The sequence below is a fragment of the Cupressus sempervirens genome, chromosome 4 (genome assembly GCF_028749045.1).
Source record: "Cupressus sempervirens isolate cs-2001-9-10 chromosome 4, ASM2874904v1, whole genome shotgun sequence".
Lineage (NCBI taxonomy): Eukaryota > Viridiplantae > Streptophyta > Pinopsida > Cupressales > Cupressaceae > Cupressus > Cupressus sempervirens.
The window spans coordinates 219,084,806-219,111,710 of record NC_143121.1 but is presented as its reverse complement, the minus strand read 5'-3'; the positions used below and the strand labels follow the sequence as shown (position 1 = coordinate 219,111,710).

The following is a 26,905-nucleotide window of genomic DNA, read 5'->3' as shown; positions in this document are numbered from 1 at the left end:
TAGCCTTTGTATTTGTCACTTTGTTTGTAGTTTCTCTTTTTTGACACCTAGTAGCAATGTGTCCAACTTCATTGCAATTGAAACAAATGATAGGCAACTTACCTTTAAATTTTCCATTTCCCCTGTGGAATCTTCTTGTTAGTAGTACTTCTAGTTGATTGACATCCTCTTCATCAGTGTCACTATCACTGGATGGATACATGCTTTAGTCTTCTCTTCTTCCTTTGCTTCTTTTCATTAGAATCTTTCAGTAGCAATTTGGCTTTGAAAGTAGATTCAAGACTTTTTGGCTTATAGTTGTCAAAGTTGGATAACTCAAATACAGTGAGCCTTCCTACTAGTCCTTCAAGGGTTAGATTGTTACTTGGAATGCATATCAATTCTTGTATAGCAGATACTCTAATATCATAGATAAGTAATAATGTTCTTAAGACTTTACTTAGAATAGTGTCATCATCAATTTAACTAGTTGCACCTTTTATAGCACTTACAACTTCTTTTATTCTAGCAACATACTAAGCAATGTTCTCACCTTCCTCCATTCTCATGTCATCAAACTTTCCTCTGAGACTCTTTAACTTGGTTTTTTGTACATTCTTATCTCCTCCATAATGGTTTGCAAGTTTTCCCACATCTTGTAAGCAGTTTTGCATCCCTTGATGTCATCAAATTTAGCATAACTAAGGGCAAAGTCAATCTCCAACATTGCCTAATTGTGCTCCTTCTTTTTCTTCATATCTTCAGTAGTAGGCACACCAACTGGATCAACATGTTCCATTATAATTGAAGATTGTACATGGTTGCCTATTCTCCAAGATGCAATCTCATTAGACTTTCCATGCAGAGAAGTTGTCTCTATTGAGCTTGGGTACTTCTCTCTTTGACATCTTGATCTTTATGCTTCTAGTACCTTCAAACTAGTTTAATCAGCATATGGCTCCGATACCAATCATTAGAAATTCTTTAGAATAATTAAGAGCAGGGGTGAATCAATTATTCAAGGTCCAGATGTCCCAACAAAACTTTTTCACTTTGCTTAGTGAACCCATTAAACTATTCATGCATCCAAGCTAATCACTCTAACTGGCAAGTTACTAATAAATCAACATACAACAATAAGACATGAAAGATCAAGACACATAACACAGTGATTTATGTGGAAACCCAATTTGAAAAAAACCACTAGTAACATGCTACTAATTTCTCACTCTTCTAAAGTGATGCCCTGCAAAAAGCCTGCTCTATTAAAGGTTACAACACACGCTATTAAGTATGATCCAGTTAAGGGATTTCGATCACCCTGGTAGAAGTGAGCCTGGTTAAAGGACTTTAGGTCATTCACTTGGAATGCCACCTTGTTCAAGGATTTTCTAGTGATTGTTAAGTCAACCTTAGTCGAAAGATTTTTTCCCTAACTGATATAGTTGCTAGAGAGTAACAATAAGGGCGTTTGATCTAGTACAACTTACAACATAACTTGCAGATTTCAAATCATGATTTTTTTCTCAATTCTGCTTGGCTTTCAATCTTTGTAATTCTAACAACTTGTTCACTTCTCGAGCTTCTATCTTCTTAAGTCTTCTTACTTGTTGTGCCAATGCAGTCACTTCTATGGTTACTTGATGAAGCAAAGTCTTTGTACTTTTTTCTTCCTTCTCAATGTCTTCTCCTTGACACCACATACACCAACTCTTTTGCTTCATGACTTGTAATTCCTTAAGTAGGAATTTAGAATACTTTTCCTGCTCTATTTCCCTCATCTAAATTAGGGTTTGAATAGATTAGGTAATATACAATGTATCTATCTCTTATCTTGATTTTTAAAAAAAATTCATGTAAAATCTACTTGGAATCGCCTAAAAATAGTTAACCTCAAATTCTATACCACTAGCTCATCATCTTTATGTTCAACCTGGTTCACAAAATTCAATATAACAAACTTGTTGGCTCAAATTTGACAAATCTCTAACTTTCCAAATAATGCACCAACTCGACACTATTATCCTTTTGATGCTCAACACATACTGTGTTGCTCGACATCTATTGTGTTTTCACTCGGCATCAACTTTATTTTACTGATGCTTAATACCTATTACATTTTTCTCAGCACTAACTATGTTAATTGGCACACACTAGAATTCACATTTGCTCAACATGAACTAACTTTGCTCAACACCCACTATCAACTTTGGTCAAGCTTTGCAGATAGTATTAGTTTTCCCTTTTCTTCTAAAGTTTCTAAGTGTGGCCAACCTTTGTATCTTCAAATATATTATCAATACATTATTTCACCATTGTCTTAATTGATCCTTGTACTTCATTACATAATCATAACTCAACCTTTCCCTTAGGTGTTGTTATTACATCTTATTGATTAAAACCTCTTCATTAATCAACTAAGTGATAATACTTGGATCTTATAAGAAAATGTCTTTCTAGCAAATAACAGGTTTGACATCAGTGACAAAACAATGATTGAAAACATTCTGCTTCAACAATCTCTCTTTCTTAACAATGATCTTTTCAATCAGATTTCAACAATATCTATGGTAACTTCTTCTACTTTTACCTTGTATTTTTTGCTCATTTTTTCATATTTAATGTAATGAAAACCTAATAATCATGCAATATTTTTGAGGTTATCACATACCTTGAATCAATGTTTTGAGGCTCCTTGTGTACTACCACCTTGAATTGACTCAAGTCCTCTAACTATGTCCTTTCAGCTTTATCCTCTTCATCATCTTTTTTCACAATGAACTTTCATCTTGATTTATTTTCTCATTTTCTTGTCTCAAATTTTACAATAGTGGGCTTCCTCTTCGTTGAAGTTATGAATGGTGTAGGATTGATGATCTTCACAATTCCTTTCTTCTAGGTCTTGGAAACTTTAGTAGTTCAACATCCACTATATCCTTACCTTTCCCTTCACCATCTTCTCTTTCACTAATTTGAACTATTATTTTTACCGTAGCTAACTCATATGTACTGAATGGATCAATATTCTTATTGATTTCTTCTGTCACTAAAGTTGTTATAGTTGTAGTAACTTCATCAATATTCACCTCATATGGTAGAGGTCTCAACCATGAAAACCTAGGTAAAATTCCTTGTGTATAGGTAAAATTAGTGTCTACCAAGAAGCACATGTATCATCATAGTATTGGTCTACTAAGGATCTAGATATCCTAGACCTATTCTTCATTTTCCTCTTAAATTCTTGCAAATAACCATCCATAATAGTGTCAAAATTATCACCAATTTGGCTTATGAATTCATTGATTTTCTGGGTAATAGGCCCAGTCTTGTCTGGGACTACATTGCCAATAGTAGGGAACATGTTTTGTACATAAAAGAAAATGTAAACTAATAGTGGGCCAAACTTACACATTGTGCTCTTTGCATTTCTTATGCTTTCCAAATTCTTTGCAAGATGGGTGAGTTGGATCTCGGCTAGGTCATAACTATGATCCTTCTTTATAATTTTCCAACTAAAGTCCATTGCAACACAAGGTGCACTCCCCAGTATGCTAGATTGATAAAATTTATGAGTCATTACCCTCACTACAAAGTCAATCTTAGGGTTTGATGGTGGAGATAAAGATCCCTCAGTTATTCCATTTATCCAAATTGTTGGCTTCAATTGCTTCCCTTCCTTGGCATCAAATGGTATTAACCCTATCCATAACAATGTATCCTGTGACATAGTGAATTATCTTCTTAGTGATCTTTACTAGTCCATTCTCTAGCCATAGCTTTATGTTGTGAACATGGCTCAAAACAACCTTTATCCACTCCATCTTAAAATTCATTGGAAAATTTAGGGCATGAGTCAAACCTTTCTTGGCAATGATTTTTTGTTCTTTTTTCAATTGACCATTTTCAAATAGCTTGTTATATGCAACCCTTATCTCAAAATCCCCAATCTCTCCTATATTGCACCTGTAGTATGATCTCACATCATGAATCATGACCACTCTAGGTGGAATAGATGATAGGGAACTTGAAGAGTCACCCTTCATCATGATTTTAGGATATGCTTTGAATTTTAGAGGTGGATACACATCATTTCTAACCAATAGAGTGTTACTTACTTGTAGTTCCATCTTCTTCTGAGATGCAGATTCTCTTGATGCCATTGTCTCAATTTAGGGTATGAAAAAAGTTTTCTGCATAGCTCAACCTCAACAATGTGTTCACAAGTCACTCTTGTAGCCAAAAGAATGCACCTGAATCTAACTAAAACTTTCTCAAATGCTTGGGAAATTATTCATCTCTTTTGCTTTGTGAAAACTTGAATGCAAGGTGAGTACAATGACTTGCAAAATTGTCTATATAGTTTAGAAATTCAAATTTAAGGCCTCATTAATACTCCCTACACATAGCACGTGAGATACAACTATCTTGGCCAACACATGATAACTCAGTTATCACATTATCTCATTCCATCAACTCAGTTAGAACCTTAGCTCAATCATAAATCTAATACAACTTGGTTTCTCAACACTTTTAGAACTTCATTACCAACACTCAATCAACAATAACAACTCAACTCATAGATTACCCAAATTCAAACTTCAAGCTTATCCTTGTGCATCCATTATCATGAGGACTTGGACTTTAGTGCATTTAGTTTAGGAACTTATGTAAGATTTAGAAATTTGAAACATAGATCCTTACATACCTCTTTATGATTTGATTAAGTAAAAATAGGTTTTGAAAGGACCCAAAACCTTTTACAAAGGGAAAGAAAGATATAACAATGAGGATCAAAATACAACTATGGAAAGTCACTTGACAAAACAGAGGGACACACCAAAGTGCCCAACAAGAGGGCAAACAACCCAAGAAGTTACAAACCATCAAGATTTACATTTTGGTCTAGTCAGGAACAACAACAACATTCTAATCCAAAGCTATCAAAGGAATAACAATGGAATCAACAGAGATAACAACATGTGATGAATCAGAAACAACATTCTGATTCAAAACTATCGAATCATCAAAAATAGCAACAGAATCCTTAGCCAAAGAGAGATCAAAATGTGAAGAGCTATCCGAACCATCCACCTCCATAGAAACCTTATGAATCGTATAGTGATCATCCAAAACCCCCAACCACCAAGAAGGTGATTTCTTTGATCTAACCTTGTTAGAGAAGCAACTCAAAGAAAGATGGCTAGTCTTATGGCATTTCCTACATTTGAAAGGAATCCCCTCATAATCAAGCAGCTAAATCCATTAAGCATTTGGAGAAGCCAACTTCAACATTTCTGGAAGCCCCTTGGAGGTATCCATCTCCACCAAGATGCAAGTATATGTAGTCCTAAAGACATTGGAAGAAACCAAATCAACCAATATGAAATCTCCAAGAGCATCCCCTATAGCCTCCAAGACTGAATCTTGTTAGAAATGAAGGGGAAGATTCGATAACCTCACCCAAAGAGGAATCTTATTAAAAGTTTTAGTAGTTGGATTAAATGCTAGAAACCAAGGTTTGGCCATCAGGTGAAACCTTTCCTCCCAAGAGAAACCATGATTGAGGATGGCATTTCTATCATTAGCATTAGCAAATTTCACAATAAAAAATCCCCTTTCCACAAGGTAAATTTGCATTTCATCCAAAATGATTGGTTCCCAAAATTTGGAAATCGAAGCATGCAAATTTGAAAGAGAGGGCCAAAAACCCATAAAAAGAAAAACATCAGTTGTATTGGAGTAATCCACCACATATGACTTGATCTCATCAACAACATCTTGTTCAAAATGAAGTACAAAGGGATTACTAACCGAGACAGGCATAACCAAAAAAATGACAGAAGGAGCAATCGAACAGAGCCCCTTCCTCATAGGATTAGAAATACTTGCCTCATATGTAGCCACATGCACATAAGAGAGGGCAGAATGATCAGGAGAACCCTTTGTAGTAGGAGAACCAAGAACATGACCAACCCTAGACATAGTAGTCACTGTAGGTAGAACCCTAGCCGTAGTAGTCACCGTGGGAGTCTTAGTAACACCATGGGCATGCAGAGACATTGTAGAAGTAGGAGTCTTAGTAGCACTATGGACAAGCAGAGCTGACATAGAAGCCGACATGGTAGCCTCAGTAACAGTGTGAGAGAAATCATAGGACAAGCAAGAGAAATCACAAGAGCGAGAGCAAGAGTTTTCTTCACCGGTGTGAGAGAAATCATAGGATGAGCAGAAGAAATTACAGGAGCCAGAGTGGTAGTTTTCTCCACCAGTGCGGGAGAAATCATAGGACAAGTGGGAGAAATTGCAAGAGTGAGAGCAGGAGTTTTCTTCATTGTAGTAGGAGAAATCACAAGAGTTTTCAATAAAATGTGAATGAGGTGGGGGAATGCCCTAATTTATTGTATTGGGTGATCACAACTTCATAATTTGAATTGTTTCCTTCTTCAATTTTGTTTCTCTAGATCTAATTCATTTGGCTTCTCACTACTTTAGTAATGATCGAGTAGCATTTTTATTGTTCTCTTCAATGTTTCGTTCTTAGGTTTGGTTCATATAGTCCTTTCTTAGATGACTGACCTTCTGGCAATTATAACATACTGGTCCAAAATTTTTCTAGTTTCTAGATTTTCCTTTGAGATGTATCCTAGTACAATTTATTGTAATGTGTCCATACTTTTCACAATATTGTTAATTCACCTAATTATTGTAATCCCAAATTATGGTATTACCTTGTTTAGGTGTTTTTCCAAGTGATCTTTAGGTGTCCAATTTTTCTTTACTTTTAATCTACAATCTTGTGCCTTATGACCATACTTCTGACATGCATACTAATAATCTTTAAATCTAGAGAAGTGACTAGTGTCTTATTGGTCTTTGATTTACACTCATGCACTTGATGACCTTGTTTGTTGCAATTGAAACAATAACCATTGAATTTGGTTTTAGGATTTGACTTACCAATTTTACTCCTAAAAACATTTTCTTTATGGGTTTTCCATAGTGATAGCATGTTGACTTCTTGTTCTTTGGTTTGGCAGTCACATTCCTTTGTTCTTCTTGCTTTGACAACTCTCCCTGCTCAACACTTGATAAGAACTTGACATAGCCTAGTCCAGAAGTATCATGAGGCCTCCTTGGTGCATTCATATGCTCATTAAGTAATCTCATAGCATCTTTAGGTTTGTGCATCCTTTCAATACATTCCTTTTTAGTTTTTCAACTCATTCTTCAATTTATCATTCTCTGATTTCAAATTTGCAATCTCTAGCTCCTTCTTTGCAATCTCATGATTTGCACTTAGCAATTGATTATGAACCAGTCTTTGTACTTCATTGATCATTTCATCAAGACTTCTAGCCATCTGCCTTTTATCTCCATCTACCATTGCTTTGTCTTTTTCAGCCTTTGTTTTGCCTTCCTCAACCTTTTTATTTTGTTCAACCACTTCACATAGTCTTACTGCTTGTATCTCATATTCTCTTTTCAATAATTTGACTTCTTCATTCAAAATTTTGTTCTCCTCTAATAGATCTTCTATTGCTACATCAAAATCATTGGATATGCCTCCATCAAATAACTCTTCAACAATTTCTTCTTTGTATTCTGTTTTGTTATGTTGAATTTCCGTTTCTTTTCTTCTTCTCAAGGATTTCCTCAATGTGTCATTTCCAGTCTTAACTTGTTCAAATGCAAGATGAACATCAATCTTTTGATTTTTAATGATCTTTCCCAGTTTTTAGGATTCCATCTTTGATATCTTTAACTCCCAAGTGGTTAGAATTCTATCAAGAGTACACAAATCTAATACCAATTGTTGGAAATCTATAAAACTCTAACACTTCAAGCATGAACCATATTTGATGTCTTCACATAAACCCTCTTTTAATAATTTATCTTATATCTAACAATCGTTCATTGCAATGTAATATCAGATCTAACTTCTAATTGCATTATTAAAACTCACAAACCCATAACACACTTGACTAAAAGATTTGGTAATGCATAAACCCTCCAAGGTGAAGGTAAAACTATGGTGGGAATGACACCCACAAAGATCTTCACTACCACATCAATATAGTGTGCATGTTAAGGTTGTAATATTTTATGATGATCTACTTTGTGAGGGGTCTACATTGTTAAAGGCTTACAAGATTATTAGGTCTACCTTGATTAAATGATTTTACATCACAACTAAGTGAGTATTATGTTAGGATATTTACAAAGTTATGTTAGAACCACTCTGTTAAGGGATTTTAACCCTGAAACACTTGTTAAATTGTATAAGTACTTGATCCTTTGGTTTGTACATCAACATTGATGCCACATCTCCTCTATCCTATGCAATATCACCTCTCTATGATTGATCTTCAATAATGCTTCTCAAAACTATTCACTGTATTGCTCGATCACTCTACCTGATTCACCTTCAACTTTGCATGCATCCAAACTCTTGATCACATTCACTTCACACGTGCGAACTAGGTGTTACACCCTTCTTAAGTAGCTATTTGGAGAAGCTTCTAGATCCTAATCAATGATCTAGATCCATTACTTTTGCTGCTTAGTCCTTTTAATTTTTTGATTGGTGGATTGCCTTTCATAAGGATTGGTGATCCTCTATTGAACACGTAATCAACTACTTGATTAGCTCATCGATCAGTAAAAAATGCTTCTAACTTGACAAAAATAGTTTACATAAGATTCTATGCCATTCCAAATAAATATATCAAATTGTCTTACTCAACGCATATACCATATTGATGCTCGACCCGAACTAATTATTTGTGCCATTCCTCCGCCTTAATTATACTCAGCAATCACTATTTTGCTTGACCTTTATATCACTTGGCTTTTATTGCTTATCAAAAACTTGGCAATCACTGTAGTACTCGACAACCTCCTACTGCTCGACACTTAACTAAAATATGTATAAATCTTTAGAACATGGCTTGACCTACATAGGATGGCTCGGTTGTAGTGATGACCGACCAATCCTACCTTGTGAATGACTAAATGGTTGACACTAATAAACAACTTTGCCTTAGGAATCAACATTAAGTTTTGTTCTTGATATTTTTATAAACACCACAAGATTAAACAACAAAAAGACATGAACACGAAAAATATCTTAAAAGTCACATTTAATGCAAACCAAAGAAAACAATAGCTTGCTCAATATAAAAAAGACCTACATTTATTGAACAATAAGAACAATAAGATCTCAAAGCAATCTTCTCAAAGCAATCTATTGTTCCTCTACACATAGAAAATGTGGATGAAAAACATATTAGCTAGAATGGTAACATAAAAAATACAACAAATAAATAGGTATAGACTGTCACAAGCAACAAAAATCAAAATGTGACTTTAACTAAACATTCTTTTAAAAATCTAAACAAATTCAAGGTTGTAACAAAATATATATTTCAATTGTTATTCAAGGGTCATTAATGTATGTGGTGAGGCGTCATTATATTTTTGAAATGAGATATAAGTAATGGGAAGAACTGACCTATGATTACGAATTTTTCTCCATAGATGAATTGTTAGCTTGCTACTGTGGTTCCCCAAGATGTCGCAGAATTGTCAATGTTAATGACGAGGAGAAAGTAAGACCAATCTGTGTGCAACACAAGGAATTAACAGAGTGGACACCTAATGACAATAAATAAAAAAATCTTGGCCAAATGTAGTGATTGCATTTCAGATTTTTCATAATATGGTAATTTATCCAGTTTCAAAAATCTTGGAGTTCTCAACTTACATAGTCCATAGTGTTAATTTTTTTCCCCATGTGTAAAGGGAACAACTGTGATGAAGTGGGGTTTAAAATCAGGATGTGTATACTGAAGTTCAATCAGATTACTATTAAGATTTGTATATACATTTGCCATTCGATTTCTTTATGTTAATGGGACTGTATATCATTTCTGTTGAGGACATTTTATATACATTCAGTTCTCTACCATTTTAAGTGTGAGCTAAAGAAAAAGGCTATTCATTGAGTAGTTTTGTATTATAGAAGAATCAAGTCCTTATTATTTATACAATAACATCAACACTACAAAAAGTTGTAATGGCTTTGTCTGATTACATCATTAACTTGGGAAAAAGGCGTGTTGTCCTTTAATCCCTTTGTAACATCAACTTTGTGAAAGCCTTTTGGTACTTGAAATTGCTGATTACCTTTAAGCAGAATAAAAAGGCATGTTAAGAACATGCACCATGGCCAACGCTTTGAAGCTGTTTCTTGCTAAAGGTGGTGAATCATGGTTGGAGTCCATGATTTGGAACTTTATGTTGGAATTTTGGATACAGTCTTCTTTTGGCTCAATATAATATAAGTTTAAGAGCACATAATCATGGGTGATATTGAGCAAACTACACCTATTGAAGAAATGCATCCAACTATTGAATCTATGCTTCCAAGAAAGTGTATTGACACCAAAGGAGAGTTCTGCAACACAATGTGCATGTAAAATGTATGATTAGTAACTCCATCTATTGATTTATTCTTCTCCAAGTTTTCATCTTAACAATTTTGTTGTTTTTCTCTGGTTTAGGACACTTTCTGACGTATATTATTCTTTCCATTATATGAAACTTCATGGAAGTTGAATATGTGTATCAATATCATGAACTACATAACAAATGATATCTATTTAAATATTATAATAAAATATAAGATATATATCTAGAAGAGAGTTGAAGAATAAATGATGGTTGCAGATGAAATACTATTGCTTGTGATTTCTATATTGTTTCAAATGCATCAATCTCTCTTCATTTATATGGAGAATAAACGTATGAAAAGACATGTCTCTGGGACACATCTATTCATTAATTATATAATATTATAATAATAATAATAATAAACATATTATATCTCATATATAATTATTCATAAGTTTATTGACTAAACCTCTTAGCTAGGGAGGATAAACATGTGATAAATATTACACCATTGGTAATATTAGGAAATCACATCCAGGAAATATTTGATCAAGAAAACTTCCATTATATAATAACAATGGGTATTGGCTTATCATAATATCAACACGTGCTACTCACCAAATACTCTTTTGATATCATATTAGGTAACATGAGTATTGGCTTATCACAATATCAATCTAATGATATTCACCAAATACCTATCATGTATATATATATATGCAAACAACTTATAGACAATCAATTTAATGACATCTAACACTTATTTGTTGATTTACAAGATAAAGCCTTTCACAATCTATTTCAACATTTACATAAAATGTATATCATGACATAAGTTATTGTAGATATGAGCATATAACTCTCTGAATACATGAAAGAGAAGATCAATTATAAATATAACAATCTTATTTCACCATTTTTCAGTTCCCCTAGTGACCATGCATGATGCCAGTTTTTACAAATCACACAACTATCAAAAATTACATATAAGCGAAACTTTATCCCTTTCCAAAAATGTCATATAAAATGTCGTAAACATTTTTATAATATTTCCACCTAAAAAAAGACTATTCAAAATAAATAACAAATAGGAAAAAATAAAAGAAAACAAAATAGATAGAAATCATATACAAATGAAACCTTACTCAAAGAGTGCTACTTAGTCAATACATAATCACATAAAAAAACTCGTAAAAACAAACCCAAAACTCAAAGAAAATAACATGATATACCTATTTGACCATTGCATACTAACTAGTAGTAACATATTATATTTCATAAATTTATAAGCAATAAAATTTTACAACCAATCATCAACTAATAACTGTAGGTATGTTTGTTCAACAAAATTGTAAGTAGTTGAAAACATAAAATTGTAGTTAGTTGAGAACATTCTTTATCCTACAAAAACTTATAAAATACAACCACACGATTTCAAAAATACTTTTCCCCTTCCAAAGTACTTTCCAGTGAGGTACTGAGATACGTGTATGTCACCCTATCTTTCAAAATTGTTTCTTATTACAAACAATTTTTTTTTCCGCTGAAAACACCCCTCATTTGGAATATTAAACTGCACAACCCAACAATGACAGGGATTGACGGTGACTAGAAATTCTCTCTACTAATGGAGCACAGCCTTTTCTTATCTACCTTTTTATTGAAGTCTTATCTTTCTCTGTGGGCTCTGATTATGTACATGATCTAGGTAGAATCTAGCTTTTTTATTGGGTGGAATTAATTTAAGTTTTTAGATACCTTTCCACCTGTAGTAGTTAATCTCAGACTCGATCAATCTCCCACACTTCTTAATTAAAACGTTTTTCTATATTACCTTTGTAAGGTTCTTGGAGACTGATTTTGACCATACAAGTCAAATAGTTATTGCCATATAAATGAAACAATCAAATCTGCTGACCATAGATCTAGAAGGTCATCAATTATGGTTGCCCACATGTCATCAATATTTTTGGTACTCTTTCTAATTGGTAATGATTAAGAATTGCTTATCATATTAAGATTTTTGGGTGTAATTTTAGTGTGGTGACTGATTTGAAGTAGTTTGTTTTACTCAGCACAACATTTCTCTACTTTTCTTGAGCTTTTAATCTAAACTTGGTCTTCAAGCTTCTAATTTTGAACTCCTCCAGAAGGTCTTTGAAAACTTCACAGACATTGGTTTTGACCAAACAAGTCAAATAATTTTGCCATATAAACCAAACAATCAAATTTGCTGAGGTAGATGTAGAAGGTCATGAAAAATGGCTGCCAAACTGTCATCAGTCCTGTTGGTGTTTCTGCCAGTTATTATGGGTAATGATAAATAATTGCTTTTCTTATTGCGAAATTTGTATGTAAATTTAGTGTGTTTATTGATTGAAGTGTTGCTTTTGCAGGTATATGCAATGGAGATCAAACAAAAGCTCTTTTTGTTTTTGGAGATTCATATGCAGACACCGGAAATTACTATCCTGGTATGAAGAATAGCATAGTTTCAGCATGGAAGTATCCATATGGTATCACTTGGCCTGGGCATCCATCAGGCAGGGTATCATCTGGCAGAATTCTTACCGATTATTTAGGTAATCTTATTGACACCCAATTTTTAGGGATCTCAAATGCCCATAATCAGCAACCGTTGCATATTTTTAGCACAAAATATTTGGATAGGCAACATAGATAGAAGTCAATTTACCCCAAACTTTTCCGTTGCTATGGACTGGGGTTTCCAAGTGCTTTATACCATCAGCTAATTTAGGTATGTGTTTGACTTCTGCTATCTTATTATATAATGATTATGGATCATGGTATTGACTTCTGATTTTGTAACTATAATAATGCTTAAGGGTCTTGTCTGCAATTTTGTATATTTATATTTTGCATTGTGAACCTAGAAATTCCCCCAAATTTTATAAGATATAAAAATCTTTATCCAAATAATCTTAATGAAATTGCATCTGGGAGGCCAGCCAAAAGTTTTCGAAGTAATCATATGAAACAGAAGAACTGTGACCCTTTAGGATTGCACTATAGGATCGTTTCAAAATCCTTTTTCAATCCATCCATATAACTCCTCATAATTCATGACCTCTTCAGGATGCAGTTATATTAAAATTGAACATGCTTAAGAACATGCTGAGAAATTTTCAGTTTTCAAGTCTTCATAACTATGACAAGTTCTCTCCAGTAGTGCTTCTCTTGTATACTCTGAGCCATGGACCGGAACAATCCTATTTCCTTAATCTATTAACATTAAAATACTTATCTACAGGAGCTTCTTGATTGTATAGTTTCTTAAGCATGGATGTTTCAAATCAAACTCCGTGATCTATGATTGTGTATCTCTTTTTCTTATGCCCTCTTATGCTTGGTTTCATCTCTCTTATGCTTGATTTCATCCCGATGATGGTTGAAAATGTTGATGCTAAAAACTCTTACAAAATCCAATCCAGAAGCTCTTGCAAATAGTTATAATAGATTGTAAAAATCTGTTCTCATTGACTAAAATACTTCTTTTCTTTATGATTATATTGCAATGGTTCTAATATACAGGTGAATGCATTTACCAGAGTTTTTGTTTTTTCTTAAATTTATGCAGCCCAAATCTTAGGTCTTCCATCTCCAGTGACCTACAGGGTTCTGAAAAGTTCAAGCCATCAGATAGAAGCAAGCAAAGGCATAAACTTTGCAGTAGCGTACAGTGGGGTATTTGATACTTTTGGAGTTCCAAAGCTGAGTGTCCAAGTTGGGAATTTCAAGGATTCCATTATATCTCAAAAATATGATTCTCATCATCTGAAGTACTCAATAGCACTTCTCACTCTGAATGGAAATGATTATTCTGCTACAAATGTTACCACAGTGGTAAAAATAAACATCACCAAACTTGTCATGTTCTAATGAATTTTTTTGTTTCTAAATTTAATTGTGTAAGTTTTTTCAGCATCAACGTTTCGGATCCACTCTGTGATCTATCATCAGGATGAGAGAATTATCTTACATTCTTCTCTCATTCTGATGATGGATCATATCTTACATCCTTTTCTTATTCTGATGATAGATCACAGAGTGTGATCCAAAGCGTTGATGCTAGGAAAACTTACACAATCAAATTGAGAAACCATAAAGATTTTTTTTTAAATAGATTGTGAAAATCTGATATTATTATTTGTCCTGTTGTACTAGAATGATTCAAATGTGTTTTTTAAAAATGTGACTGAGGGTTATGTTTACAGGGAACAAAGAAGTTTGTGAAGAGTGTTATAGCAGAGATGAAACTGCAACTCACAGAACTATATAATATTGGGCTAAGGGATTTTCTGGTATCAAATAACATGCCATTTGACTGCCAACCAGGTTACTTACAGTCTGGAGCAGTATGTTTGAACACAACAATGGACTTAGTTTCCACCCACAACAAATATCTATCACAAGCCATTTCAGAGCTGAGGGAGCTTGAAGATGCCAACTTCCTCATCCTTGATTTCTTTGCAGCCTTCTCTCATATTATCTTCAACCCATTTGCATATAGTAAAGACATTGATTATAGTGTAGTTAAGAATTTCAAGATTATCTTTTTCAGGTTTTCCTTCTAAATAGTGTATCTATTTAAGAGCCATAATTATAGGATTACATAAATACATGAGGATACTGACTGACTTATTTTTGTATTGTGTATTGAGTAGGAATCCATGAGATGAGTAGATCATGCTGTTCTAGAGACGGAAACATGAGCAGCTCCATTGTTGGATGTGCTGATTATGATGAACAAGGAAGAGCTCTTTTTCATCTGTGCAAGTCTCAAGAAGAATTTTTCTTTTTTGATTGGTACCATCCTACTCAGAAGGGATGGCAAGTGATGATAAATCTTCACTACTCTCATTGTGGGTTTGTTCAAGATGGCTCTTCTTCTCCTCTTCAATCACTAGCAGAATGGCTTTCTAAGAGGCTGGGCTTGGACTCTTATCCTCCCAAATTTTCACAGAAAAGAAAACATGGAAAAGTGAATAACAACACTGAAATTTAGATCACGAATAGTCCCTTATTCTCAATTCTTGTTTGAATTGGGGTTGGATTGATGGGATTTCAGTTTAGGGTGTAATTTTGGGGTTGGATTGATGGGGTTTGACTTTAGGGTGTGATTTTGGATCTATTCATTTTTAGTTTTTTTTTTTTAAATTAATAAAATATTTATTCGTAGTTGTCAATTCAAAAAGTTAAAAATATCTTAATAATAATATTATATAAATTAGATAAAATATTACCATATTAAGCTTTAAGTCTTAAAATATTAGAGTTACATTTTTTTATTATAGTACATTTATTATTAAGTTGTGAAAATATTGGAATGTTCATAGTTTTACTCTAGATTTTAAAATATATTCAATTGGATGGGGTGTATTATTTTACACATTTAGTTTAGTTTATTTAGTTAGAGAGAATCAGTCATTCTATAACTAAATAACATTTTGCAATGCATGAGAGTATTGTTATCTATGTTTAGAAAATTGGAGTTGCTTTTTGTTGGAGCTTGTTTAGTTGTGAGTGAGATATTCAATGAGTGGATAGCATCTCCCATGTATGTAACACTATTTATCGTACAATATAGATATTGGAGAAACAAAGTGGTATGCTCATGAAAGATGTTACCCACTCATAGAATGTTTCATTCTCCACAACTAAACAAGGTCCAAAAAACAAAAGGTAACTCAACTTATCCAAAAACATAAATATTGGTACAATCATGGAAGACTATAGGGACCAATAGAATGTTCCACTCACTATAACAAAACAAGCTCCAACAAAAAAGTAACTCTAATTGCCAAAACATTTAATCATGGAAGATGCTAACTACCAATAAAATGTTTCACTCACTCCAACAGCCTAAACATAGATAGTGTTATATTCACAAAAGACTCATAGAGTGATCCACTTACTTTGTATATATATATATTTATATATATATTTGTTGGAGATTTTTTAGTTGTAGTGGGTGGACCATTTTATGAATAGATAACATCTTCCATGAGTGTAGCACTATGTTTGGCTGAGACTTACTTTTTTTATTAGTTGATTTTGCATTTTTATATATGGAGTTACTCTTCTTGTTGGTTGGGTTTGACCTCCTAATCAAAACAAGGATACAAACCTAACTAACTAGAAAAGTAACTCAAACTACTCAAACCTAAGTATTGGCAACTCGAAAAAAATGTTACATATGTCTATGATAAGAATAAGAGGATTCAAAACTAATAACAAGAAAATTAACTTAAACTATTAAGACATAGCTAGCAATACACTTAAAGAAAATGTTAATGTCTATTATAATGACCATTGATTAGTAATAAACAAGATAATTAAATGTAGAGAAAAAAGACATAATATCCAACTAAGTAAAATCAAAAACCTATCTTAACTTTTTTTTGGGTGTGCATGTGTGCATGTGCATATGTGTGGCTATTCATTTAGCTTGTTTTTGAAATAAAAAGTGACCAAAAACAAGGGGGTTGGCCCTTACAACCAAAAGGCTAGTAACTAGCACATCACTAGCAAAAACCAATAGAAAACACTACTGAAGCATAAACAAACTAAGAAGCACTAACCACTATATTTCTTTCCTAACCACTAACCAACATACTATTACGAAAAGAACCATCTAATCTATAGTAGAAGTCTATAATGTTAACCATACTACTATAGTTCATAATATAAAACTGTTGGCACAACCAGGCCAACCCAAATCTGAGTAACAGCTGGATACCAACAAACCAAGTAACAACAAGATAACATAAAGAAACTAGGATCTAATGATCCCTTAAAATTACTAACTTATTTCTCAGTTTTTTCCTTTCCCTTCCTCGCTAGTAGAACCCAAGCCCAATCATCAACAAGAAGCTTATAGAGGAGCTTATGATCCTCCATGGTCATCCATGTTTCTTCTTTCTCCTGTGCTAGCAGTTGGAGGGTGGGTGCAGTAGCATGAGTGACCTTTAGGGAAAATTTAGAGAAGGTGTAGTGCCCTTCCTCTAAGGTTTTAACCCTTTGATCTAGTTGGGCAATTACCTCCTTTTGCTCCTTGACCTTTTCCCTGTTTTTAGTTTTTGCCTTTTTAACTTCCTCTTTAGCTTTTGCCATCTGGTTATCATCCTGCAAAACCTTCAGGTTAGTAAAAACCTTGGATTTTTCCTTGACCGGGGAGGAAATGGTAATGGAGGAGGTATCCACTTTGCTATTGTCTTCACAAAAGTAATGGGTTGCAGGGTAAAGTTGGCGAAACATGGGTAGTCTCCATAGTGATGACATTTCTAGTAGACACCTGGGTATTTCCAGTAGACATTTGGGAATTATCAATAGAATTCTGACTCTTTTCTATCTCCTCTTTCCCTTTTTCTCTCTTGGAGTTAGAGTTATTCTCCTCCTCCCTCTCCCTATCATTATTCTCAGAGCTCCCCTCCTCCACCTCTTGAACCCTACATCTATTAGATTTTTGCTTATACCTTGCTTGGGATTGGGTGAGTCTTCCTGATCTTCTCCTACCCTTTCCACCTCCCTCCTCCTCCTCCTTCTCCTCCTCTTCCACCTCCATCGATTTTTCAACTTTAATCTTTTTACTACCCTTTTGTTCAAAAACCACTTTAGGTTTATTCTTTTTCTTATTTTCACAACTAGGAGAAGGTCGTAGGGTATGAATTCTAGTACCAGTGCTGGTACTCGGTGGGGAATTCTAGCTGTGACGATGGTTGTCGACCACCACCACCCTAGTGGGGCAAAGGGAAAGATGGAATTGGTACAGATGGAAGATTAGGCCTTGGTGAATAATGGTGAAATTATGCCCCTTGTTCCTCTTTCTCCCTAACATCACTAACCATATTCCCCAGAGAATGTAACAAAAAAAATAGGATAGAAATAAAATCCCTATTTCTAAAATGATTTAATAGGGGAAAGTGGTAGTAGTAGTAAACTCCAAACTTGCCCTCTAGCATAAGGTATTTCATGAGTACCAAGCAGACGTCCTCCCACAGGGCTGGCAACTTATCCCTCTTGAATCATCCTCTGTAGCACACTGGTTCTTCATCATTAGCAAAAAAACTACTCATACTGGCCTCATCAGCCGTTTTTGTGACCTTCCTCCATTTTCCCCCTCTCATGGATAGCCCGGTGGCCATTGCAATTACTTCCTCATTCACATGAAATGTGATGACATTTATGGTTACCTTGTGGTCGTTCCATCCATTTATTCTACTTAAGCTAAGTTTTAGGCATATAATAATTAATTCTTTTATTAATTATTATCTTGCAACTTAGGTTTTACCTTTTAGGGTTCTAATCTTCCGTATAAGGATTGATCTCTCTTGATTTATTTTTTTATTTACTTCTGATTAATAGCAATTTCTCTTTTTTCTCATTAAGAATGTCTCATTTGTGGATCTAGAAATTCTCCTCTTTCTATGACAGGTGTGTACATGTAGGTGATTCTTAGTAGATGTGGGGTTAATCTTTAATCAACTTCAACAATATTTTTTGTGCTATTATGATTTGATGGTGAGTTAACTATTGATCTTGATTTACGCTCTTACCTATTACTTGGCAATGGATGAAAGAAATTTAAAACCTGATATCTTGGATGTATTATGATGTATTCTTAATTTCTAATTGGATAGGGTGAAGATAATAGATTTCTATAGCTTGAGGAATGACAATATTGCTTTATGTTTATACAAGAGTATATGGCAATAGAATGATGAGGATCTACGGTTGGATATAGCTAAGGGCGTGAAGTTGCATTCTTCCATAAGTTGGTATACTAGAGGTGAAGTATCAATAAAATGTTAGTTATTTTATTATTGTCTTGTATTTTTGGAGAGAATGATATGAACATCCTTTTATTAGAGATGACTTTTTGTAACTTATTTTTTGTTGATCCCTAGCTCAAATATTGACGCTGAAACAATTAGATAAGAAGTAATTAATATATATGCATGCCAAAATCAAATTAAATAAAATCTACGCATACATGGTCAAAAATTTATTTGATAGCACTGTGTATGCTAAAAGGTCATGACAAGGATAATGAATGTGGCAATGCCTCTATTTAACATAACATGCATGTGCACATTATAGAGCTCAAAAACAATATCTATTAGAAATCATGTCTATATATCGTAGAAATACAATTACATATTTTCCACACTATTTCAAGGACATATAAGTGATTTTAAAAGATTTAAAAAAAAATTATTAATTATTTCTCACAACTTATCAAACATGTATTAGCCTTGGCTTTGGCTCTCCCTAGCAATTTCAAGTATAACTATTTGTATCCTACACCTTACAAGGTTTATTTTGTCTACAAATTCATAAACTTCAATTCATCAAATTTATATTATGTAGGGTTGATTTTGAATAAATTCCATAGTTGATCATCTTCATATTTTCTAGGATCACACATACATGAATTCGATAATTTATGCAAATGTTTAGACCATTACAAAATATTTGAACATAAAATTATGCTCTTTTCAAATAAAATGCTTATGGTTTATATTTAAGTTTGAATTATATATCTCACTTGTATGTTAAAGAACCCTTTTACCAAAACCATCTCTTCCTCTGTCAGAAATGTTCATCAAAGAAGATGACAAGTAATCTCAATTAAGAATCTTGTTAGATGAAGTAGAAAATGTTGAGGTGGACCAATAAGAAATTAAGGCTCAATAGAATGGATTGGGGATGAGAATAGTACAAATTCTACTAAATGGAAATTATTTTTTAGAGCCCTAATAGATCAACTTGAAGGTGACCAAAACCAACACTCAAACTATCATGGTGTGGTAGTAGAGTACATTATGGAGCATCATTTAGACTTTGGGCCTTTCTCATAATGTCATGACTCACTTTTCGACATGCTATTTATTAGGACATGTTATGAATTCGACTCTTAGACTATGTTTGACTATGTATGACTTGACTTGAGTCGAATATTTTATAGACTCTTATTAGACTTTTATTGTCGATGTTATTAAATGGGTAATTTAATTAACTTGTCATTATATATTTCATTTATGAGTTTGCGACATGTTGGTTAATGTTTTGGTTTAATTCTACATATTTATATCGTGTGATTAGATTATGAAAAATGATTGATCTTTCAAGTCCTGTGTGAATTTGGTATTTATGAATGATGAATTTTATAATGCATTTTTTCTAATGAGATCATGAATTCTTTTATAAGATATCATATTCAATTTCATGATGTAATCTTATTATTAAGTTGGAAATACTGAAGTTTTGGCCTGTGTGAGTTTGTGAGTGTGTAGCTATTGAAGGCAAAAGGGTGGTTGAGGTAAAGGAGTTTAGCTTCTTAGTAGGGTTGGATCGGATGGTATTGTAATGCCTCACTAGGGAACCCAAAAGAAATTAACCTAAAGTTTCACTAATTTTGTCAAACACTTTTTTTTTGAAAGATAATAACCAATAACAGATAATACAACGGAAGCAATAATAACAAGACAGAGAATAGCGGAAGCAATAACTCACATACATACAACCATCATAAACATGTTACATCTCTTAAGGGTCCCATGATGTTGAGTCACATTTAAGTTTATTAATATTAAATTTAACACATAACCAAAATCCACATCATGGAACAATCACAAGTACAAATCCAATAAATAATATACAATTACAAAGGATGCCACTTGGCATAACCATAAATGCATAATCATCCATTGTACAAGTCATGGGGTGTGAAAAGCTCAAAGAATATATATCATAAATAAAATACATCATCTCATAAGAACTTTGATAGATCAAGTACAGTACAATAGAATATAATTGTCCATCAAAAACACAAAATCAGAAAGAAAGGATCAACTGCATAGGTACATCCAACGATCATATCTCAATGGTATAAGAAAAATGCACTACCACTCGACCTTGTTGAACCTAAATAACCCACTCCCATCATGTTGAGGAGATAAATTTAAGTCCCATACGAAAATCAAACCACAAGTCATAACCAACATCTAGGTCAAGGAAACACCTAAAAGAAAACTATCTCAAAGGGTACCAAGACACAAGTATCAACTAATCCTAGAGGCAACAAAGACACGTAGGAAATCTACTATGTAAGAGGGCAAGTGTTATCACATGAGACAACTCTAGGGTTACCCTGGTAGCCTCTCTAGACTCTGGCCCCCAGTGTCTCTATGTGGCATCAATATCCTTTCATACAGACAAGGCATACTAACGAGTCAACTCTATGGTTACCTTGGTAGTCTCTTAGGACTGTGGTGCCCTAGTGACTTTATGTGGCACCAATATCTTATTAATTCATTTTAAACCCATTTAATAAAATGCTATCACTTATTAAAGCAACCTACAATGGGTTACCCAGGCAACCACTTAGGGCTCCAACCTCCATTGCAAGCCACTTCCCAAAATGACATACAGATAACCTACCCTAAGCTTAGCAAAAGCAGAAGGTCTCATATGACCATAAACCACACATCAATTCTTAAACAAGCAACTGGAAAGTATTGAAATATTACTAATCAAAATCACAAATTTCACTAATACAATCATCCTAACATGACTGATCCAAAATCAAGTACACATATACCAAACTATGACATAACATGACATCACCAAAAATAAATCACATAATCACGTCAGTCCTATACAAGCAACTGGAAAGCAATCCAAAGATAACTAATCCGAGACTCAAAAGTTACACTAGAAAAGTCACACCATTCACTTCAGTTCTACACAAGAACACTGGAAAGAAATCACAACCAATAGATCAAACTCAACATAGAAAACATGTGACTACATCACAATAGTTAGGTATAAAAGATCATATACAAAACATCATGATGGCGGAACAAACTTCCCAGCCTTTGGTAAACAATCTTGATTTGGTCAAAGAACTAAGTCAACCCAAACCCAACAACAGTAACCCACATATCACATAATGTACATACAAAAGTAATTTTCATTGTTCATTAGGTTTTGAAAACACAATAGTTCAATTTTTACTAAAGGTTTTCAAGTTTTCACTTTCATTTTTAAAACACAAAGATTCAATAACAACCAAGGTTTCAGTTTTCGTCTTTCAAAGTATGATAACTACTAAGATTTTCAAATTATCAAAAGATATAATAATTTTTTCTTAATAATAGAAATCATCTTCACATTTTAAATTAAACCATCAAGTCAAACCCAAGTTTTCTTGAGTGACTTGTACAAGAGATGATTATGCATTTTGGTTATGCCAAGTGACATCCTTTGTAATTGTATATTATTTATTGGATTCATACTTGTAATTATTCCATGATGTGGATTTTGGTTATGTGTTAGATTTAATATTAATAAACTTAAATGTTATACAACGTCATGGGGCCCTTGGAAATCTAATCTGTTTATGATGGTTGTATGTATGTGAGTTATTGCTTCTATTATTCTATCTCTTGTTATTATTGTTTCTGTTGTATTATCTATTATTGGTTATTATCTTTCAAAAAAAAAAGTGTTTGACAAACTTAGTGAAACTTTAGGTTAATTTATTTTGGGTTCCCTAGTGGGCCGTTACAGGTATGGTGTAGTTATGCATGCGCGCGCACACACACATACACACAATTTGTTTTTATTTGAATTTAAATCATTTGCTTTGATTTTTTTTTTATAATCTCGATGGATTAAACAATTTGTTAGTTCTATATATATATAGTAACGGACAAAATGAAAAGATTTAATTATTATTTCTTTTGAAAGATTATAATTTAGATTTTTAATAAATAAAACTCCTTATTTTCTTACTAGAAATTAACATGCTCAAAATTTGAAATTATAAATTGTTAGTTGAGGAACTAATTGGTAATTATTAGTTTTTCAAATTTGAATTTGTGGTCATCATTTAGATATGGATGAATTTAATAGAATTGGAAGTTTTAAACACTCCATGAGCCAAATAGGAGTCAAAATCATCATTGGTGGGTAGTAGAAATTGATGGTAGGGGACTTCCATTTATGAATCATCATGTTAGTTGCATAAAGCTGGGGGTAGGAAAGAGTCGTTCAAAGGAAGGAAGAAGAATAGCGACTTAGGAAGGAGGAGGGAATTCGGTGGTAGGGAGAGTTGGAGCTAAATTTTGTTCTGATCTGCACTAACCTATGGAGTCTCATTAAATATGAAGACTATGTTGTTGGTAGAGGCTTATGTCTCTTATTCCAGTCTTATTAAATTTGAAGACTATGTTTCTTGGTGGAGGGTGACGTCTCTTAGTTTCCTTGCCTGTGTAAATAACAACAAAGAGTAACGGAGAATCATCCAAATCTCCAGCTTCCAAATTTTCTTCTTTAAAACTGATTTATTTTTTGTAAGAGCTTTTAGTTTTAAAATTTATGGGTATGTTGTTTTTGTTAAATGTCTCAATTACTTAGTTGTCTTTGGTTATAATATAACAAGCTTAGGAAAACGTATTCCATCTTTTTGAGTTGTTTGAAAAGAATAAGTTTTTAAATTTGATAATTTGGCCACCTGAGTGATTCGATAACTTAGAAAGAGTTATATTCATATTTATCAATAAGTGGTTTCTATCGCTCTTAAAATAAATACTGTAGCAAGGCCTTATCCATGCCATGATCATCACGCCCTTCAGGATTATAAGTCATCTTATTATTTAAAGTCAATCTTACGTCTGTCATGAGATCACTAGGTGAGCCATACTCACCCTCATTAAGCAGTGCCGAGATCTATCAGGGTATCCATATCCATCAAAATGTTACTTTGATTACTGTCCATACTCTGCTGATTGAAAGAACGGCTTATATGATTTGTTGTTCAAGTAAAACATTGTGATATTTGGTAATATCAATACCTTATTTATTATGTCTAATTTTTTTTGATGGAAAACGATGGAGTGAAGACGGATGAATTTGTCTTTTTAATTTAACTTATTGGATGTTTACCTTCATTATGGTAATGTATCAGAATTAGTAAAACTTTGTTTGAAATTGCCTGAACGTGTAGAAAGTTTAACTACAATTCGAAGAGTAAACCATGATTTAGAAACATTACTAAAAACATTAACTTTAATTTAAACGGTAATACTAGAAAGTATTGATTCAGTCTTATTGATTTACTTATACTTGAGATCATAAGAAATATTGAGTTACTTAGGATTAGTTAAGTTTTATTTTTACTCACTCTTAAAAATTTAATAGATTTGTTTATGTATATAATGCTTTATAGCTAATGTATATTAAAGCTTTTAGAAGTTTCCTCATGAGTTAGATGTTTACTAGTTTACATAAAGTTGTATTGGGAAATGAAATTTGAATCTTAGGAAGGGTGCTAAATGTGCGTTTAAAGAGGAGGGTAATTAATGAAAAATTTGCATTGTTATTCCTTAGAAATTACCTACCAGTCTTTTACAATTATGCTAGTTCATAAAGCTTGGCCATGCTCGGTAAAACAATTATGAATATGTTTGAAATACAAGGTTAAAATTTTGTTTTTCCCTCTTCCACAACCTTGTGTATGTTTCTACTAGACATATGTGTAAGTAGATTAGATCACATGACAACACAAGATCCTTCCGATCCAATTGTGCCAAGTTTCTAGCCTTCTCATGCTAGGGTCAAGTAGTTCTTCTTAACTGAAGAACCTTGAGGAGCTAACCACTCCATGGTTGGGCAGTCAAAGCGCCTGAACTATTCTTTCATCCCATGATAGAAGATGGACCATGCTCTGATGGTTTGGGGATTAGACTACATGCGAATGGGCTAAAAGGTCCAATGACATGTTTCTTTTTGGCGTTTTAATTTTATCGCATGTTTTATATCAAATTGATGTACTAATGCTTAGTTATGCTTGAAATGCAGGTTGACATAGTTTGTGACATAATATCGATGTGTTTATATGTAATTTTAGCATTTTATGCATTTGTAGTACCTACATGTGGTCGACTTTCTATTAGTTACAAATGACATTAATTATGTTCAAATTATGAGTTTTATGACAACATTGATTTGTCTTTGTAACTTGTTTGAATGTCACTGTAATTTATTTTTCAACTCTGATGAAATGAGAACAAATACTTATGCTTATGTAGTTGGTGTTTGACTTTTCAACTCTTAAATTCCTCATTTTATGGTTGTTTTGCGTATGTGGCAATGTTAGTGGATTTTGGTTCTTACACATAAAGGTGACATGAATTTTGAGGAATACCATGAAAAAATGACATAAGATGGAACTCGGGTAGGCCATTGTGAGATTTATGCAACATGCATGGTGACTCGAACTAAAATTCATGTGCACTATTTGAAGGGCCAAGTATCCCAATTCTACAATTTTGATAGCTTAGATTCTCCCACACTTCATGTCTCATATCATGATGGAAACCGCTACAATAGTTTGTACTTCATTAATAACAATGTCAATATTCTTCTAGCACCCATTATTTTGGAGGAGGATAATCAAAGAACAAACCATTCAAACCAAGAGCCTACGAAGTTCATTAAGGATGAGAAAGGGTACAAAGATAGTGACAAAACTTGCAAAGAAGATAAATTATTGAAAAGATAAAATGAACCTCAATGAAAGAAAACTCTAACAAGGTGTATTCCTTGTGTACCAAGGAAGAGAAAATAATAAAGTTAAAAACTATCTTACCCGTGCTTTATTGTGCACATAAAATATTATGAACAAACTTTCCACGTTAGTGTTATATTCAAAACATTTGATACATATTAAACTATCTGTGTAACCCTTCAAAGGTGCAAATGCTAGTATATGTAAAAAAAATCCTCAAACAAATATTTAAAAAGAGCTAAATATCACTTGTGTGATATGTATATTCGAAACTCTGTAATTTTTTTTATTTACATTGTTTTTCATTTTTCTCTTTTCTTCTATAATTAAATAAAAGACAAACATAGTATTAATTTTTTTAATAATTATTTCTATAAAATTGACTGCTTAGTTATTTTTATTAAAATTTATCATATAATTATTTTTTAGCAAGACTTTTATTATTTTAAATTATATCAACTATTATATAAATTTATTTAAAGAGATATTTATTTTTAAACAGCACTTAAATGTTTTTTATCACAGAGAAAAATATAAGACAAAATCGAAACGCATCAATGGCAACGGATTGGGATGAGAAAGTAGTTAATGTACGTGAAATAGCTTTCCTCGTAGACTTCGAGTTGTCATACATATCCAGAATCTGAGATTTGACTGTACTCCAGCCTTTTGTATCCGGTTCCGTATAGAGAAGCGAAACCATGATGCAACATCCATATAAAATTACAAAACAATTGCTTTCCAATTTATAAATAATTAATAAATTGCAATAGGCAGCAATTCCGTCGGCTGGATAGCCATTTCGGTACATACGACACATATGAAATGTCTATTTTAGTTCATTTTCATGGCAAGTTGACCGCTACAATATAACTATTT

General features: G+C 33.1%; 1 protein-coding gene across 1 annotated transcript; it reads left to right on the top strand.

Moving 5' to 3' along the window:
• The first annotated feature begins 12,471 nt into the window (after nt 1–12,471).
• LOC149560782 (GDSL esterase/lipase At5g03610-like) lies at nt 12,472–15,461 on the top strand. The gene is made up of 5 exons (XM_089824811.1): nt 12,472–12,744; nt 12,828–13,013; nt 14,030–14,295; nt 14,667–14,961; nt 15,117–15,461. Exons 1-5 carry the CDS (start codon nt 12,693–12,695, stop codon nt 15,455–15,457), a joined length of 1,140 nt encoding a protein of 379 aa, XP_089680937.1. The 5' UTR covers nt 12,472–12,692; the 3' UTR covers nt 15,458–15,461.
• Nucleotides 15,462–26,905: the final 11,444 nt, after the last annotated feature.